At 41.8% G+C, this 17,992-nt stretch overlaps 1 protein-coding gene across 5 annotated transcripts in view; it reads left to right on the top strand.

The window, feature by feature from the left end:
• Nucleotides 1-17,992, top strand: part of TRAPPC9 (trafficking protein particle complex subunit 9) — a 522,423-nt gene that overhangs the window by 496,233 nt on the left and 8,198 nt on the right. For all 5 annotated transcript variants that reach the window (XM_049819680.1, XM_049819672.1, XM_049819700.1 and 2 more), the window contains one exon: nucleotides 15,360-15,583. In XM_049819680.1, coding sequence (XP_049675637.1) covers nucleotides 15,360-15,583 — 224 coding nt within the window. The remainder of the gene's footprint in view (nucleotides 1-15,359; nucleotides 15,584-17,992) is intronic.

Below are 17,992 nucleotides of genomic sequence, written 5' to 3'. Positions count from 1 at the left end.
CTATTTTTCTATAATCTTTCAGTCTTTTGTTTTGTGGGTTTGTTGCTTCTGTACTTGTGTAAGAAACCTAAGAGTAGCGTTACCTTACTGCATTTTACGGTAACAAAGATCTTGGCTCAGCGTTTTTAAGATGGGGAGCGAGTTCCCTTTATACTGAAAGGTCGCATGTTTGACGTTCAGTGTGCTCAGCATCTGCATACCACTTCAACAGCTGGCAAACTCCTTGTGGAGCATCTGCTTTCTCTTACAGCTACTTTTCATTGTGGCAAATTGAATGTGGCATCTGAAAGGGCTCTTTGCATACATGGAGATTTCACTGGTCATTATGTGACAAAGTGATTATTTAAGGACAGAGATTTTGCCTGTTTTCATTGAGTGCCTGGTACATTGTAGCTGCTGTCAGAGGCAAATGCAAGAGACATTAAGAGATGGTCAGGAGCAATGTGGAGAGAGGAAAACAGTGAAGAAAAGATAGCAAAGTTCTACATCTGTAAATATTTACTACTGAGCTTCTAAAATGCTCAAACTTTATAGATTTTGAATGCTTTTCATAGTTTTGAATGAGATGCTTCACTTTAACAAATTGTCCTACTCTGATAGCTGTTTAAGATTGTTACTATTTTTAGAACCCTTTCAAAGTCAAACCTCTCATGAAGGTGAGTAATTTTTCACCTCTGATGTTTGTTTTGTTTGTTTTGAACAGGGATACTCTATTGATCAATTTGGTATCTAAATCTCACCAAATCTCATCGTGCTTCTACAACATTAGCGTGTTAACTGTGCGTTTTTATCACTAGATGTGAGTCAGTGATACCTTTATGGGAGAAGTAATAACTTGGATTTGGCCAATGATCTTCCCAAATGCATTGGGTTTGCGTGACAAGGTTTTGGCAGCGGGGGGCTACAAGGGTGGCTTCTGTGAGAAGCTGCTAGAAGCTTCCCCTATGTCCGACAGAGCCAATGCCAGCCGGCTCCAAGACGGACCCGCCACTGGCCAAGGCCGAGCCCATCAGCGACAGTGGCAGTGCGACTGGGAGAACAGATTTAAGGGGGGGGGGGGGGGGGGGGGGGAATCCCAAACAAACTGCACAATTGCAGTCAGAAGAGAGGAGTGAGAACATGTGAGAGAAACAACTCTGCAGACAGCAAAGTTGGTGAAGGAGGGGAGGAGATGCTCCAGGCAGAGCAGAGATTCCCCTGCAGCCCGTGGGGAAGCCCCTGGTGAGGCAGGCTGTCCCCCTGCAGCCCAGGGAGGGCCACGGGGGAGCAGATCTCCACCTGCAGCCCGGGGAGGACCCCACGCCGGAGCAGGGGGATGCCCGAAGGAGGCTGTGACCCCGTGGGAAGCCCGCGCGGGAGCAGGCTCCTGGCAGGACCAGTGGATCTGTGGAGAGAGAAGCCTACGTTGGAGCAGGTTTTCTGGCAGGACTTGTGACCCCATGGGGGACCCACGCTGGAGCAGTCTGTGCCTGAAGGACTGCAGCCCATGGGAGGGACCCACGCTGGAGCAGTTTGTGGAGAACTGCAGCCTGTGAGAAGGACCCAGGTTGGAGAAGTTCATGGAGGACTGTCTCCCGTGGGAGGGACCCCATGCTGGAGCAGGGGAAGAGTGTGAAGAGTCTTCCCCCTGAAGAGGATGGAGCTGCAGAGACAATGTGTGATGAACTGACCCCAACCCCCCATTCCCCGTCCCCCTGTGCCACTGTGGGGGGTACATAGAGAATTCAGGAGTGAAGATGTGCCGGGGAAGAAGGGATGCGTGGGGGAAGGTGTTTTAAGATTTGGTTTTATTTCTCAGTACCCTACTCTGGTTTGATTGGCAATAAATTAAATTAAGTTTCCCTAAGTCGAGTGTGGTTTGCCCATGACGGTAATCGGTTGAGTGATCTCTCCCTGTCCTTATCTCGACCCATGAATCTTTTGTTATATTTTCTCTCCCCTGTCCAGCTGAGGAGGGGAGTGATAGAGCGGCTTTGGTGGGCACCTGGCATCCAGCCAGGTCACAGACACACACCAAATTACGATCTTATGTGCTCTGTCATTTCTCAAGGAAGGATTTTAAGATTCTCATTGAGTGGGGTCAAGCAAGAAATGTCTTCAGAGAAAAGGCCTATGAATGGTATGCTAATGGGTGACTATATAACTATGGACAGGAAGCTGAAGCCACGTGCACTGATACTGTATTCCAGCGATAACATCTGAGGCTATGGGTCAGGACATTTTATTGACTCGTACTAACATCTATGAAGATTGGATGCAACTTTTCCCTTCCTTGAAAGCATAACTTTTTGAATCACCTATGCCAGGTCAGGGTGGATGTCCTCTGCTTCTCCCCAAGCACGTAGTGCAAGTGGCTACCTCCTCCTTACCCCATTCTCATTTGTTCTCAGATCATCTGGGAATACCATCTTTATTTGAAGCGTGAAGCAGGAGCTCTCTGGATGTGCACAGACACATACCAGCAGGCTCTTGTGTTATGGTCCGCCGAGCCTGGTGCCAGTACTGAGTCCTTTCTTGGAGCACACGGGCTCAAGTTGCAAGTGCTCAATCAGGCAACCTCAAGGGAACTAAGATTCCTGAGTGAAGTTTCCTAAAGCTCACAGTCAGGTCTATGAATGTGAAGATCTTCTAGGAAGTGACTGCAAGTTATTTTCTTCTTATTCCCATCCTGACATTTGACATCCGTTCTGAAACTTTAAGCCAGGAACCACATAGTTTGTATTCTCTGAGTGAGCTCAACTGTATACCCTGGTTTACAAGGGGGACTATAATATCTGTTCAGGACCTTTATGAAAAAGAAATAGTTCAATTCTGTTGTCGCTTGTTACTGCTTCCTCGTAGCTGTTTATCCAGTTGTCATGTTCTCCTGTGGTCTTGCCACTAAGCATGCTAATGCCATTAATGGAAATGGATGAAAGAGAACTTCATTTGTTTTAGAGAGTTTTCCAGGAGAGGGCAGCCATAGTTAATTCTGGGTCAGTTCATGTAATACAATGTGAATATAGATTACTGGCAGCATTTGGCTGTGATGCTCTATTGCCCTGCATGGTTTGTGTGCTTAGTTCTTTTAATTTGTTCTTTTGTTTGGATTGCAAGTGTGTAAAAGATAGACTTTTTCACAAATTAATGCTGGAAAAGACAAACCACATAATAGAGTGGTTAACTCCCAATGCCCTGTACTTGCTGAAATCACAAATGCTCTTGAGAACAGTTTCCATTATATGTCACTGTTTGCTTTACATACTTCCCAACCAACTCATAAGCTTTTCTTACTTCAAAAATATTTATGGAAAAGCATAGCCCAAACTCTTGCTAGAGACTTGAAAATTTCAGGAACAAAATTCCCTTACACTGAAAATTCTTACTTCTTTAGGAGTTTAGAAAGGATCAGGACGAAGTGATCCTCTCTCCTGTTTTACGTCATGGGGATAGATATAAAACCTCTCCGGGTTTGGATATAAGGATGATAAGTTAGCACTAAGGGGCATATCCCTTATCCACAGTTTGGAGGCTATACTCATCCAACCAGTAGTAATGATGTAGACGGCAGCAGGAGATATTTTTTAATACTGCCCTCCCAGGGCTATTGCTTAGGCAGAACTGCTTCTGGGACTGGGGTGGCACCCGGGACCCTTTGACATGCGCCCTCAGTCTGTGTATTAAGAATGCAAGGAAAGTTGCCTTTGCATATAAAATGGGTAGCTTCATTTCTTGGATTAGTTCAAAACAGCAAAAGCTATTTTTCTCCTTTCCTCCTTTTTATTTTAAGTTTTTTTAAAAAACAACTATATTTTCCTGCACCACCAAATAAAAACTCCATGAAATACCTTTTGCCAGGTCCCTAGGTAACATAAAGCCAGGGATTTTTATAAAGCTAAAAATCTGGTCCCTGCAGGTACAGAGGTGATGGGGTTTGGGAGGATTTTTTGTTCGTGTTTTGTAGGAGGAAACAAGGTGCAGTCAGTATCGCTTCACATGTAAATCCACAGACTGATACATGACTTCAGAGGTACAACTAAGGAAGCCATAAAGTCTTTCTGTACATTGAATTTTGAAGACTTTTAGCTTCAATTTTGTCAACTTTGTCAACTTCCTGTGCTTTACAACAACTCTTTGTTTCTTAGGCATTCCATTGATGGAAATCGAACACGCAGGTAATCTCGAAAGACATAAACCATTGAAAGATTGCACCAGTGAGAGCTTGTCAGAAGATGCAGTGTTGCTTTGCCTGCCACGGAGGGTGAAGAGTTAATAATTTCTCTTCTCTGCTTATGCATCTGTGGGTCTCTAGAAGGTAGAGCAGACACAAAACTGTTTCTGTAGATGAGCTGATAGCTCTGCCCAGTCTGCACACAGAGCCTCCTGAAAATAATTCTTAGAAAAGAGACCTAATCAGCTGCCACACTACCCTGATTTGCACATAATTGTATCTGTCTTTTAAAAGTCGAAGATAAAAGGACAGACTTTGACACCTGCTCATTGCTCATTTTTCCAGCGGCTGGGCGGGCTGGAGCAGGGTTGCAGGGTTTGAGTGAGGAAGGCTTTTGCCACCGGAATGGCCAATTAAAAGGAGAGGGGTTTGCAGGAATGCTTTGTAGCACTTGACAGCTGAAGCCCAAGGCATGGCTCACAGCCTTGGGTATGAAGAGGATTTAATTTTTTACTCTCTCTAGCTGAACTTAGTGTCTCTTTTCTTCTCTCCCCCACAATATTTAATTTGTAGATTTATTTAAATGCAAAGTTTTCATCTTCTCTGCATTTCACTGTGCTGATATCTGAAGTATCCATTCCTTCAAAATACGGTGATGGGGAAGAAACAGTTTCTAGGCTCTTTAACTCCTTTATCCAAGAATTCTCCTTTAAATAGCCTTATTTTTATTTTGATTTACTTTTCGTTATGGTTGGGTTTCCTTTTATCCTCTCTCTCCCTTCCTACATGTCCTGTAAATCCTCAGGTTTTACCTTCAGTTTATTGTAAGACATTCCTGTAAGGAGTTGGTACCTCGATGAGCCAGCATAGGGATTTTGAAAGCTTACAATTAAGGTGTTTTTCTCTATCTTACGGAAGTCACCTTCCCCTCTCAATTCTATTGGGTAGCTTATGCATTCTCTTCTGCCCAGTGAAAACTCCTGACTGCCTGACTGCTCTTCACAGGGCAGGTTAACTCCTTCCTAAAATACCTGTGTCCCCTTTTGGAAAACTGGTACAGTGCTCACTTCCTTGCCTCACCAGATAGCCTTGAGATTTGAGATATACAGATACAGATATTTTTAATTTATTTAAGGCTATTTCTTTTATTGTTTCTAGTTCTCTAGCAGTGCTGGCTGGACATCTCAGGAAAACAGATCTGCATAGTTCTAGGTGCCATACAAGTTGTTCTGCTAAGCTCTTAGGAACATGAGTATTGTTATCCCTAAGAGCTTATAGTCTAGTATTATATATATGCATATGTATGTGTATATATGTAAGTATTCTATATATATGCTATAGAAGTATATATGTTATATGAAAAAATAAAAGGTTAGCAGGGCAGAGGAATAGGGAAAATAGTATAACAGATTAATAGGAGAGAAGTAGTTTTGCACGCAGGTTGTAGCCTGTAGGTAGCAGGGAGCACAACTTGCCACCTCTGTAGCAATCGGCAGGTTTCTGTGAGTATTACTGAATGACCTCAGCAACATGTTTCAGCTTGAATGGGAAAACTTGTGTCAGTATGTGGAGATTTAGCCTGGGCTGAGCTCTGCTGCTATAGCTAGAAAGTAGACAAGATGGCAATGATGTCAATGTAAGGTGCCATGTGTAATAGACCTACAGGATGATCTTTGAAGCAAAGTCTTCAGTAGAATAGAAAGGAACTAGGTTGGAGGTGTCAAAAGCAGAGATGAAGAGATTTTAATTGTTAAGGCTTATAATCCAATTAGATCTTAGACAAGGGTTTGGCAGTGTACGCACAGCAAAAAGGTCACATTTGGAGCTTTGTAGAAAGTGGCATCAGGATTTAATCACAGACTGGAGGTGTGAGTCATTAGAGGAGATCAAGTCCAAGAGAAAGCCAAGATTGGCAGGAAAGAGTCTGATTTTATTTCTGAAATTAAGACAGTTATGGAAAGGAAAGGACTTCATGAAAAATTCAGGAGCTAGGTTTTGAGCTTGTCCAGTTTTAGCAAGTAGTAAATTATTAACAGAAATATCTCAGAGAAAGGCCAAAAGTTGTTTGGGTTGATGACTCTAGGCTTAAAGATTTCTTGTTTTCAGTAAGTTTGATTGGTTTTTGTGTGTCATATCCTATCTAACAAGGAGGAATATGGATTTGTGTCACAGAGGATGACTGAAAACTTCCATCTGCATGTATCTATTAGTGCAGTTCTTTTGTGGATTCAAATTGGATTTTGAGACAGGTCATGATGTAGAAAAAAGATGCAATCATAATAGCGAAGTCATAGCATCATAGTAGGGCTTGATATTTTCCAAGTCATATCAACCTGGGTTACAGTCTCATGTCTTAACACAAAAGTGGCAGAATAGACTAACCTTGCATAGGGAAAATAATAAAAATTTAACTCAATCCACTGGTAAGTAAAACAACTTAGAGTCATTAGACTGACATATGCTGTGACTGAAATTCAAAGAAACTTCATTAAGAACATGTCCATTTTAATGTGCACCTCTGCTTTTGAGCAACTCTGGTCTGTAGACATTAGCCACACGTAGTCTAGTAACCACACGTCACACCTTCCCTGTACATAAAGTGCTGCGATACAGTGTTTGTACCTGGCGTTGTTTAATATCTCTCATTTAGCTCAGCTCATTGCGTTTCAATCATGGTTGGGCTACAGGAGGCCCATGAGGCTCAGTGTCCTAGTGCTCATATTTACACAGTTACTGAAATGTGGTAAATCATCTACCTGCCTGTTAATAGGGGGTTATATATTATCTTGTACCAGGCTTTGACTGCTCTACAAGGACACAAAAATTCTTACAGCCTGGACATCGCACGCAATATTTCACAGTTATTTTTTAAGACAAGCATGGAAAATGGGTAACGTACCCATCATTTTTCTTTAAATAATCAGTATCACTTTTTTGCTTTCTTAAAGCATCCTGCCCCTGTGTCTCTATACATACAAGCATGGAGGTACCGGCACTCTCATCTCTCTTCTCATCTGTGTTTGAGTTCCTTCTGCTTCAGACAGTACATCGCATATTTCATCATACAGGCCTCAAATATGATAATTATACTACACATAGGATGAGATTAACTAGCAATTTAAAAAATAGCTACCTGTTAGGTATGATCCCTTATCTATGTGAGAGTCCAGAGCACCACTGTGTGCCTGTTGAATGGATAATGTGGGAAATACTGTTTCCACTTGAAACAGTAGAAAATCCAGAAAAATAGTTTCCACTTCCATATTGCCAGTGACAGTTTAGGTAAGTCAAGTGTGTGGTGAAATCCATATATTGACTTTGCCTGCCCAGAATTGAGTACAGGAGCCTAGGTTTGTGTCTCTGCTGTTAAGGAGGCATTACTTCTTTTGTGACCATGTGCTAGCTCACTACTACCTCCATGGGGAATGTGCCACAATCTCCATCCTTATCACTGATTTCTAGAGCGGGTAACACTCCCTGGAGGTCTGCAATCTACGTAGTGTCTAGACTAAAACTGCTTTGAGATCTGACAGATTCCCAAACCAGCACGTAAGGGATACAGGCTCCTTTTTTACTGTTAACTTTTCAGTCACAAGTCAGAAACTCCCACAAAGTTTGCATGAGACCTTTAAAAATCTCTTCTGCAGAGGTTTGTCTCACATCCGTCATTGCAGAATGGCAGAAAGAAGAAGAAAATTTTAAGTCTCATTATGCAACCAGTGAGGAATAAGGTGATTTTCCTTCACTAAGCTGTAGGTTAAGCCATGTTAGTCATGACCTGCAGCAGTTTTGCACAAAGCTGCCAGTATACAAAAATAGTGTTATATGATATATCCTAGTGTGGATCAGTTTTGTTTAAATGTAATATAGGGCTGGTTTTTTCCCTCCGCGCCCCCCCCCCCCCCCAAAGGCAGGGTAGGAATGCTCTGAAAGTACTTCTGCCACAGACAATCTATAGAAATAAAGTTTCCAGTAACCTAAAATAACATGCAAATCCTGGGATTGTGAAATTTCAAAACACAGTCATACATTGTATGCCAGCCTGACCTTCTGGCTGTGTAGCAGATAATAAAAAGAAGTCTTTTGCAAACCTGCTTGTGATGAATAGATAAAAAGGGGTTGGCCCACATTCAGAAATGAGACTATTTAAGCAAGCTGTGGCTATGTCATGGAATATTTTAAAATAAGTCAAAAAGAGCTCAGGCTCACTGGAAAACACAGAGCTTTGAGACTTGAAATTTTAGGTGTCTGCCTTTGAGCATTTAGATTAGGACTGGACACAAGCAATATGAACTCTGAAGTGATTTTCGCTTTGATAGCAAATTGGACAAATCACCAAATGACAGGTTATCTTGGCTGCCAGAGGAGAAATGAGACAAGCAGGTGCCATCCGTGTGCCAGCAATTTCACAGGGAAGGAGAAATGTCTATCATAAAAGGCATGTGCAAAATAAAATAACTCTCACCAAAAACAGAGAGGTTAAACTGAACAGCTGATTTCTTAAATAAACCTGTGATTGATGTGCATTCAGGTTTGCTGTTTTAAGATCCCAAGTAGAAGTTGGAGGCAGTCAAACCCCAGAGCCCTAGTCATGTTCATGCTTTTCTTTTCAGCTAGTGTGATTCTGGTATTTAGAGTTAATCGAAGAAGGTTGTACGACATCTAAATGTTTACAGCTGAGATGAAGTAGCACTGAAATTGAATGCTGATCACGTGTCTGCCAAGGATAGATTTAGAGATTAAAATTGGACATAAACATTAGACTGATGTGGAGGAAGAAAGCTTACTCGGTGCAAATGAACAAGGTTGAAAAATCCTTTCGCAAGTGAGTTCTACGGGGATGGTGCAGCATCCTCAGTCCATTGTCATCACAGAGTTAAGAACAGACACAAACTCAAAACAATTTGGCAAGAATGATACTCAAACCAGTCGGGATCTGTCATCAGTATACTGCCCACTGCAAAAGAGTGATTAAATAGGAAGACACAGACAATTATCAAAGACTAATTGCTTATTGTTGCTAGAACTATATTTTAAATGTGTTTTTCTTTTTAATTGCTTTTGGAGCGAATAAAGTGTCCTTAATTCAATTGTAAAATGTTTGGGAATGGGAAGTCTGCCAGGAATCGGGGAGCTCAGAGGTCTTCTGCAAGCAGTTGCCTCTTTCACTAGCCTGTATTCATGTTCAGTCATCCCATCCTCTGCCAACTTTCCTGTTTTCAGGTTTGTGCCCCTGTGTTAGCTGAAGGTCTCTGGGTTGTTGGTACTTGCAGGAAGCTGCACTAGTTTGTTCATATCTTTTCCTGTACTTTTTATTCATCCCTGTCCAAGGGCCATGACCCAAAGAGGAGCTGAACTCTTCAGGTCCATAGGGGTTTTGGATCAGCAGGCTCTGAGTAGAAGGGCACTTTCTAGGACAGGACTAGCAGTGGTTGACAAGGTGAGATATTCGTGTAATTTGAACCTGTTACAATACAAACATCTGTATACCTCTGTGCTCTGTCACTATTGACTGCAATGAAATTATGCAGGGGATGGATTTGGCTCAGTATTGTGTCAGTATAACAGTGAATGAACATGAGGATGTTATTCCAAGTTAAGATGCTCAGGTTTGGTGTGAGGAGCAGATCCAAACCACGTACAGAAGGTTTTATGCAAATAGCTATGAGGCTCTTGTGTTGTTAAACCATTCAGCATTTTCATGATGAGAGTGACAGGAAGCACAGTTTTTATATTCATAGAAATATCTTTTGTATGGATGTATTCAGCTCTGAAAATACTGCAGGACCTTGTAATGGACAAACAAATGTAACCAATGCTGTATCTCTATGTGTAAATAATTTGCATGAACGGTTTAGAAAATGAAAGGCAACTGATCTACACCAGGGAGAACAAATGGGACGAGGGGATACAGAAACAGTGTTTACGTTCACATATTGGAGGAGATACATAGTAAAATTGGAGGAGCCTGTTGTCTCAACAGAACCACATGTTACCTGCCAGCTTCTCTAAGCAGCCAACTGAACCCCAAATAACAGGTTGCTAAAACTGTTGCTGACCTGATATGCAGCATGAGAGGAGGGACAGAGAGCTTGCTTGTTTGGAGACAGCAGGATCAGCTTGCTCTATACATAGATTTTGCCTGTAGTACAGGTTTTTTCCTCCATTCTGATCTTCCTACCATCTGCATAATATGTAAGATCAAACATGAGTAGAATTGTTCAACTTATTTCTAAATTAATAATTTGTAAAAAAAAAAAAAGAATTCTCTTTGCATTGTTAAGTTCCTTGCAAAATTCTGAAAAAAACATTCTTGCAGAAGAGGGCGGGAAAAAAGAAAAAAGTTGTTCCAGACAGCACGGCTGGCCCTTTCTTTGCTCTTTTAGGTCAATTAGAAGTAGAGCTGGCCCGGGCAGACATTTTAATCAGCACTTTAGATTTGGTGAACACAGGAAAAAAACTGAATCATTCTGTGAGACTTTCACTGCAGCGAATCTGGCCTGGTCTCTTGGTCTTTGGCTTTCCTCCATCGAAGTACCTGATGGACATTATCTAGAGATGTCAGCGTTGTTGCTGCTTGACTCCCTTCCTCAGAGCACGGCTCTCCTGGTTCACAGACTGAGATGAGTAAAACTGGTATTTTGGAACAGTTCTAACAGCATAAAAAATGGTTGACTGACTAAAATTCCCTTAACTATCACAGTACAGCCAAGCAAGGCTTGCTTTTCTGGGCTTGAAGATCTCTTCTACCTTTTATGTGAGACATATTTACTCATTTGGGCATCTCTTGCCTTGAGTTTTGTTGACCTACTCACTTGTGCAAAGCCGTGCCTCTGTGAGATGTTTGCTCAAAGTCTTGAGCCAGGTTCTCAGCTGCATTGAATGACAGGGGCCAGTGCACCTGCATCATGTGGGAATTCAACATCCAGTTTAAAAGCAAATATCCAATGGAAATTTCTCCATCCTCCACTGTAAAGATGAGCACAAACACCCTGCCTTCCTCTGCAGCCTGTTTTTTAAAATGAACCCAAACTTGAGCGTGGAGAGTAAACATTGCTGAAATATGCGTTTCCACTGAGATTAAACATGTATTTGTTTGTGCCTTTCCAAAATTAAACTTTCACAATGGCAAATAGGGAGTTGGGTGCAGAAATGCAATTAGCCATGACTTGGGACTCTTCATATACAGGTGGGCCAATAAATTGTGAGTGCTTACATGGAAACTTGACAAAGTAGCAAGAACAACTTACTGTGTGTTAATATGAGCAGAGTAAATAACACAAAATGTTAATAATGTTTGGTATTCATTTCCAAGCTGCTCCTTGGGGTGATGTAGACAGACGTGCACCTGGCAGGTGGTGGTAAATGATGTTTTTCTTGTGGAATAGTGGTTGTCTTCCTGTCAATAACATTCATTCCCCTTTCTTTGAGAGGTTTGAGATCCTGAAAGAAAGACACTATAAAAATTCTGATGTATTATCTTCATATAGTGGTCTCCTAGACTGACTGTGGTGTCAATAAGCATTACCTATCAGCTGGACCATGAAGTAGTTTTTCCAACTAAAAGATTAATTCACAGAGATCCTAAAAGTCTCGGCTAAAGCCATCAGTGAAAAAGCAAGGCTTTCCAATCACCCTTCTCAGTGGCTTGTATCATCCCCATCCTCTGCCTTTTCCAAAATGTGTTGGACAACATTTTCTCCCTTGATACAATAATCACTTAGAGAAAGTCTTAGAGATAAAATAGAGTGGTCCTGTGCCTGTTCATGGGTGCATGGCAGAGACCGTGTCATTCCTTTTTTTGTGGCTACCAAGCATTGCAGGGTAACGTTGGTACCCAAGGATGCCAACATAGTGGACACGTGTAGGTAAATGAGCAGGAAAGGACCGAGGTGGCGGGGGCGGGGGGAAGCAGCATTCTGTTGGCTTATTAAAGTACTTTGAAAAGGATTTAATTTTTAATTAGAAGGAGAATTCTAGGTCTTTGTGGTTTTTTTGCCCTGACAGCCAGTTTATGCTTCCACCTTTTAAATGTCATTTCTATATGCTGTTTGCATTAAACTTGGTCCTTCCAATTTTCCGAAATACTGTTTCTCTTGTATCTGAATCTTTGGAGGATGGAGATAGGGCCACCACTGTCTTCTGTCCTAGTGAATGTGTCTTCTGATTCAGAGCTCCTGTATACTGAAGCCAATAATGATTCACTCTCACAGCAGTGGTGTGAGCAGTCTCAGCTTTTATATGCCATCTGTGTGAGTGAGCTGAATCTGCAGAAATGGGACCCTGTACACATGGCTTTTCCTCTGTTCATGGATGAAAATATTAAAGCAAATCCGTATGGTCCGTGAGATGTTTTCTGTGTCAGGAAGTGAGTAAAACTGCCTGTCAAACCAAGCTGTTCTCTCTGATGAAAGGGGACTGTTTTTAAACACTCCTTTCCATAGTATTTTGCATGCCAGCCATGTGTGTTTTCTCATCTGACATCTCATTGAGATCCTTGGCTTCAGTACTGCAGGAGGGAAGGGTGTGCTGGGAGGGAAGGAAATAATCTCTCAATATGTACACAAGCACGTGTGCACACACACGCTCTTAAATCAATCCTACATGAATTGAATTTTTTTAGGAATACAAAGGAAAATTAATCTGGTTGAGCCAGACTTAATTGCCTCTCTTGTTCGGATTTTGTATTTTCACATGAAGATATTTGGAACCAATGCTCTGAGCTATTATTAGATACAAAGGTGGAGACAGAGGTCAAAGGGTTCATTTACAATTCCTACAGCAGAGCATTGAATCTTAAAGCTAAAAGGGAAGTTGATGAGCAGCTTGAAAGGAAAGATTCATCCACTTAGCTTACTGAGTATTTCTGACCAGTTCATGCTGGGCTGGGGCGCTAACCATTCATGCAGCTGTAAGACCTGCTGGCGGGAGGAACCACAAAAAAAAAGATTTTTTAAATTTTTTTTTTTTTTTAGATGAAAACACTTACCTTTCAGGGAGAAGCTTGAAAACATGAACTGATATGAAGTAATGAATTGATATAAAGAATGTCCACACACACATATTTTTGTGTTTGGAAAAATGCAAGTCAGTTAATCCCAGATAACGGGATACCATTATAACCACTACTTCACCTCCATGATCTTCAGGCAATCCTGCAAGAAGCATTTTGATCATATTGGGCAGGAGAGCCCATAACATTAGGGTGTGCTATTGCAAAAGAAATCCAACGTCAAACAGGTTTTCTGGCCCTTTCCTAAAATGCAATGGTGATTACAGCTTCCTTTCACAGAATCACAGAATCGCAGAATGGTTGAGGTTGGCAGGGACCTCCGGAGCTCCTCTGGTCCAACCCCACCACTCAAGCAGGGCCACCTAGAGCCAGTTGCCCAGGACCGTGTTCAGACGGCTTTTGAGTATCTCCAAGAATGGAGACTCCACAACCTCCCTGCGCAACCTGTGCTCAGTCACCCTCGCAGTAAAAAAGTGTTCCCTGATGTTCAGAGGGAACCTCCTGTGTTTCAGTTTGTGCCCATTGCTTCTGGTCCTGGCACTGGGCACCACTGGAAAGAGCCTGGCTCTGTCCTCTTTGCAACCTCCCTTCAGGTATTTACATATATTGATGAGATCCTCCTTGAGCCTTCTCTTCTCTAAGCTGAACAGTCCCAGCTCTCTCAGCCTTTCCTCGTAGGAGACACGCTCCAGTGCCTTAATCCTTTTCATGGCCCTTCACTGGACTCTCTCCAGTATGTCCATGTCTCTCTTGTACTGAGGAGCCCAGAACTGGACACAGTACTCAGGTGTGGCTCACCAGTGCTCTCGTTGTCAAAAACTTCGCATCTCCTTTGGAAAGGAAAGTTTTTGCATGGGGGCTGTCCCTTTCCAAACTTGTTTCTTCTTTGGCACTAGCTTTTTTTTTTTTTTTTTTTCAAGGTGGTAAACTGAGGCTTGTTCAGTTCGCCAGGCTAAAGGGCATCACAAGAACATGCATTATTTTGTAGGTTTTTTTGTCTAAGGCAACAAAACAAAAATAAGAAAAAAAAAAATCACCTTGGTGTAAAATGTTTTTTTCTGTAAAAGCTCCTGAAGCATAAAAACAGTGTCTTTTCTTGAAGAGGGGGTATTACTAATGTAAATCTGATGCTGTTGGCAGAGGAATAATATGCTGTATGTCATAAGGCAAGCAACTGAGAAGAAGCTGGAGTGATCGAAATGCCTCATGGGTGTATGAGATTGTGGGGATAGGTATTCACACAGAGGATGCTTTCTTACATGTGCCCAGGGCTTTCTCTTATCTCTGAACATGAACCCACAGTGAAATAGAAATGTTCCTGTATTAATAGTGCATTAGAGATAACCCTCATCTGAAAAATACAGTAATACTGCACAACTGGGAACCCTTTCAGACTGGGGAATTGGACTAGCAATTTCATAGTGTGTTGGTAATGAAACATTTTGGTTCTGTATAAGCAAATGGACAAGGTTAGTGGGCACATTACTCCGGCTGTCATTGTCCCAGCAGTAACCAATTTAGAGGCTTTATATTTTCTGCTATCCCAGTAAGGGAAAGAAAAGTAGAAAGTTAAAAATAGAAATCCCAGAATGAATTAAAGCGCAAAGAGTGAACAAGCTCATAGTACTGCTGTATAATTTTAAAATCCCTTTTTTCCTTATAATCTGGACTTTAATATATGTATTACATTGCAAATTCTGGCAGTGTCTATCCTGCTCCAAAAGGTCACCTCCATACAGGAGGATTTATTCTGGCTGTAACATGTGAACATGGGCATCCAGCCCTGGATCTGTCTAGCTACCATTTGTATGGATGATTCCTGTTTGTATTTCCCTTCACCTGATGCTGTTGATTTGCAGGAGAAGCATGAGAAGTTGTCCATGGCTTTGGCCTTCAAGGGAGGAGGTTAAAAAACCCCCTTCTGGCACCTGTGTATAGGTCATAATTGGTTTTTTCGTAGCTCTTTCAACAGCTGTGAACAGATACCAGACCTTCATGAAGTGTTTATTGCAAGTGGTTTCCCTGCAACTCTACCTTACACAACACTGCAACATTGGGGTTTCTTTCCTAGGGCTAACTGTCATGTACTCTTGGTTTCATGGAGGTTACTTTTTCTTGTTAAATTTCCTATCGAGATTAATAGAGTTTCTAAAGCAGGAGTCCAACATAATGCGGAATTGTTTTCTTGATTTGCAGATATCCTCGTTGACGGCAAGCTTTGTGACTGTGATATCGTGGTGAACTGCAAAGTGGGAGACCCCATCCCGTTGGAGGTGAAGCTGACCAACTGGAGCAAACACAGCGTGGGGCCTTTCGCTCTCACCATGACGCCCTACCAGGACTACCAAAATGGGGTGCACAACTATGAGCTGCAAGATGCTATCACCTTTGTGGGATCCAACACCTTCTACATCGATTCAGTAAGTCTTTCTATCAGACGTATCATGATTGCGGAAGACGTGCGTTTGTAGAAAAGGGCTTCATTATTTGATTGTGCATTTTAAGGCAGATTAATTTTTGGAAATTATGGCAGCTATTGCTAAAGGTGCTGCTAGGTTTGGGGATACAGAATCATCTTTCTGAAATGGTTTACAACTGTGATTTCCTATCATGTAAACGATTGGTAAACTATCAGAGACAGTAACTTTTGGTCACTCCAGATCTGACTAAATGTGAATGGGTAACCTAGATAAAAGGTTCAATACCATATTGCCAGTCCCTTGAGCCATCCAGTGCAGCCTGCAGTAATAGATTTTAAGTAACTTTTTAGTCCATAAGAACTATTCCCCAGGCTGAGCCAAGGAACTCAGCAAATCAGTTTTAGTCAGGTCCTGAGGAAATGCAACAGACTGCAGAAAGAAAATGCTAAACATTAATGACCGATCTGATGAGCTGGTTCATTTCCTTGTCTCTTAGCATACTCTTATAAAACCATAAAGAAAAATAGAAAACGTGCTTAAAATGACACAAAAAAGTCCCTTTTTAGAACAAATGAGATTTTGATTTTTGTCTTAATTTCTTGTTTAGAATATGCGAGACTAGAAGCTTTTTGCTTCTAAGGCAAGACACTGAAAATACAGATAAAACTACTCTCTTCCACATCCTTCCCCCAAAACCCGCAACAACAGAAAACCAGGAGTGAAAAACATACAGATAGTACTGCAGAGTGGAATAAGCAGTATTTCTGGTAACTTATAAAATAAACATGAAGAAGAGAGTGAGTTTTTGGGATAGTGCTTAGGACCTTTGCTTAGGTCAGCTCTTCGGATCGCTAATAAAATGTACCTGTCAAAACGGAATATATAAGTGAACCTTAGTAAGAAAGAAATTAAAGGTTAACCACAGGGATAGTCACCAGGCATATTTTTCAATTACGCATCATGGGGAGAAAATATTTCAAAAAGCTAATGAGGAATACACCATCAGCTTGAATTTTAATGGGGGCTAACTATATTCTTAGCTGAATTATTTAAATATGTCAACAGAAATAATCAAGAGATGGATTTCTTTGACTCTCTATCTGACAACGTGGATTTTTTAATCAGAGTGGCAGTCTTCGGGTGCCCAGCTGCCGAAGGGCCTGACCCTCCAGGCTAATGAGGGAAAAGGGAGATGTCAGCATGATGTATTCTTACCTTCTGATTGAGTCTCCTACGGGGCACAAAGTCAGGAGGTCACATCTCTTGTGCTGGCCCAGGCAGCCTTCTCATATGTTACGGTCCCTGCTTTTGCCCCGTTTTCAGTATTGTGACATTTCTCCTGTAAACATAGTCCCCGATAAGTTAAAAATAGAGTTGTTTTCCGCTATTTGTCCTCCTTTTCATCTAAAAAGGTGAAATGAAGAAAATGTCGACTCTTAGACAAGAAGTGTTATATTTCATGGTATGTAGTATTGATACTTGTCCTACACAGGCTCCTAGAGAAAATGCTTAGTCATATTTCTTTGAGGCACAGAGCCCTGATCATGGAAGAAAATTCTTCAAACAGTGTATCTAATGCTGTCAGAGGCCCTTTCATCCCCCATAATAACTAATTCAACAATGGAAAAAAGATTTCAGAAAGCCACACCTGGTTTTGGGACAAGAAGAAAGTCCTGATTTGTGCATTTGATGCTTCAGGGGAGAACAAACATACTCAGAATTGTGTTCATGCTCAGAGTTTGGCAGAAATTCACACAGCTGCTGGTTAAGAAACCAAAGTAGCTCATGGTTGGGTGAGATGAAAGAGATTTAGAGTTTCTCTTCTTTGTAAATGAAAGCTGAAGACACTGGACCAGATTCCCTGCTAGTGTAACTCAGTGCTGCTCTGTCGAAGCTATTAAACATGTGCCCATTGCGTTTATAAACTGAGGTCGTGGGCACACGATTACTTGGCTTGTTTAACAGAGGTGGCTTGAGACGCTACCTTTTCCCAGCTGCTTGTTTCTGCCCCTCTGCGGGAAGATGCTCCTCTCTTCCCCAGCAGACCCAGTGGGAGAGATGGTCTGAGCATTTGTTTTCGTTCAAAGTTGGCCAGTTTAGCAAAAACTACGTTCGTCAGCAGTTTAAGCTAATTGGGCTGACTTTACACTGACACTGGCAAGGAGGTGGTGACATGATTTATTGCGCTGCTGAGCTGGGTGGGAGGAAGGATGGAGAGCTAGCGTATGGTTTGGCTTATCAGTAGTGTATGGTCAAGAGCAAGTGGGAGCATCAGGTGTTACAGCAAGAGAAGATACTTCTCACACCCTGCAAATGTGGTCTGTTGTCATGCCAATGCAGAAACTACATTATTGGTGCTCAACTGAATGAGATTTCTCTGGGGAAAAAAAACCAAACAAAACCCAACCC

The sequence above is a fragment of the Accipiter gentilis genome, chromosome 2 (assembly GCF_929443795.1).
Source record: "Accipiter gentilis chromosome 2, bAccGen1.1, whole genome shotgun sequence".
Taxonomy (NCBI): domain Eukaryota; kingdom Metazoa; phylum Chordata; class Aves; order Accipitriformes; family Accipitridae; genus Astur; species Astur gentilis.
The sequence above is the reverse complement of the archived record's forward strand: the minus strand, read 5'-3'. Positions and strand labels throughout refer to the sequence as shown.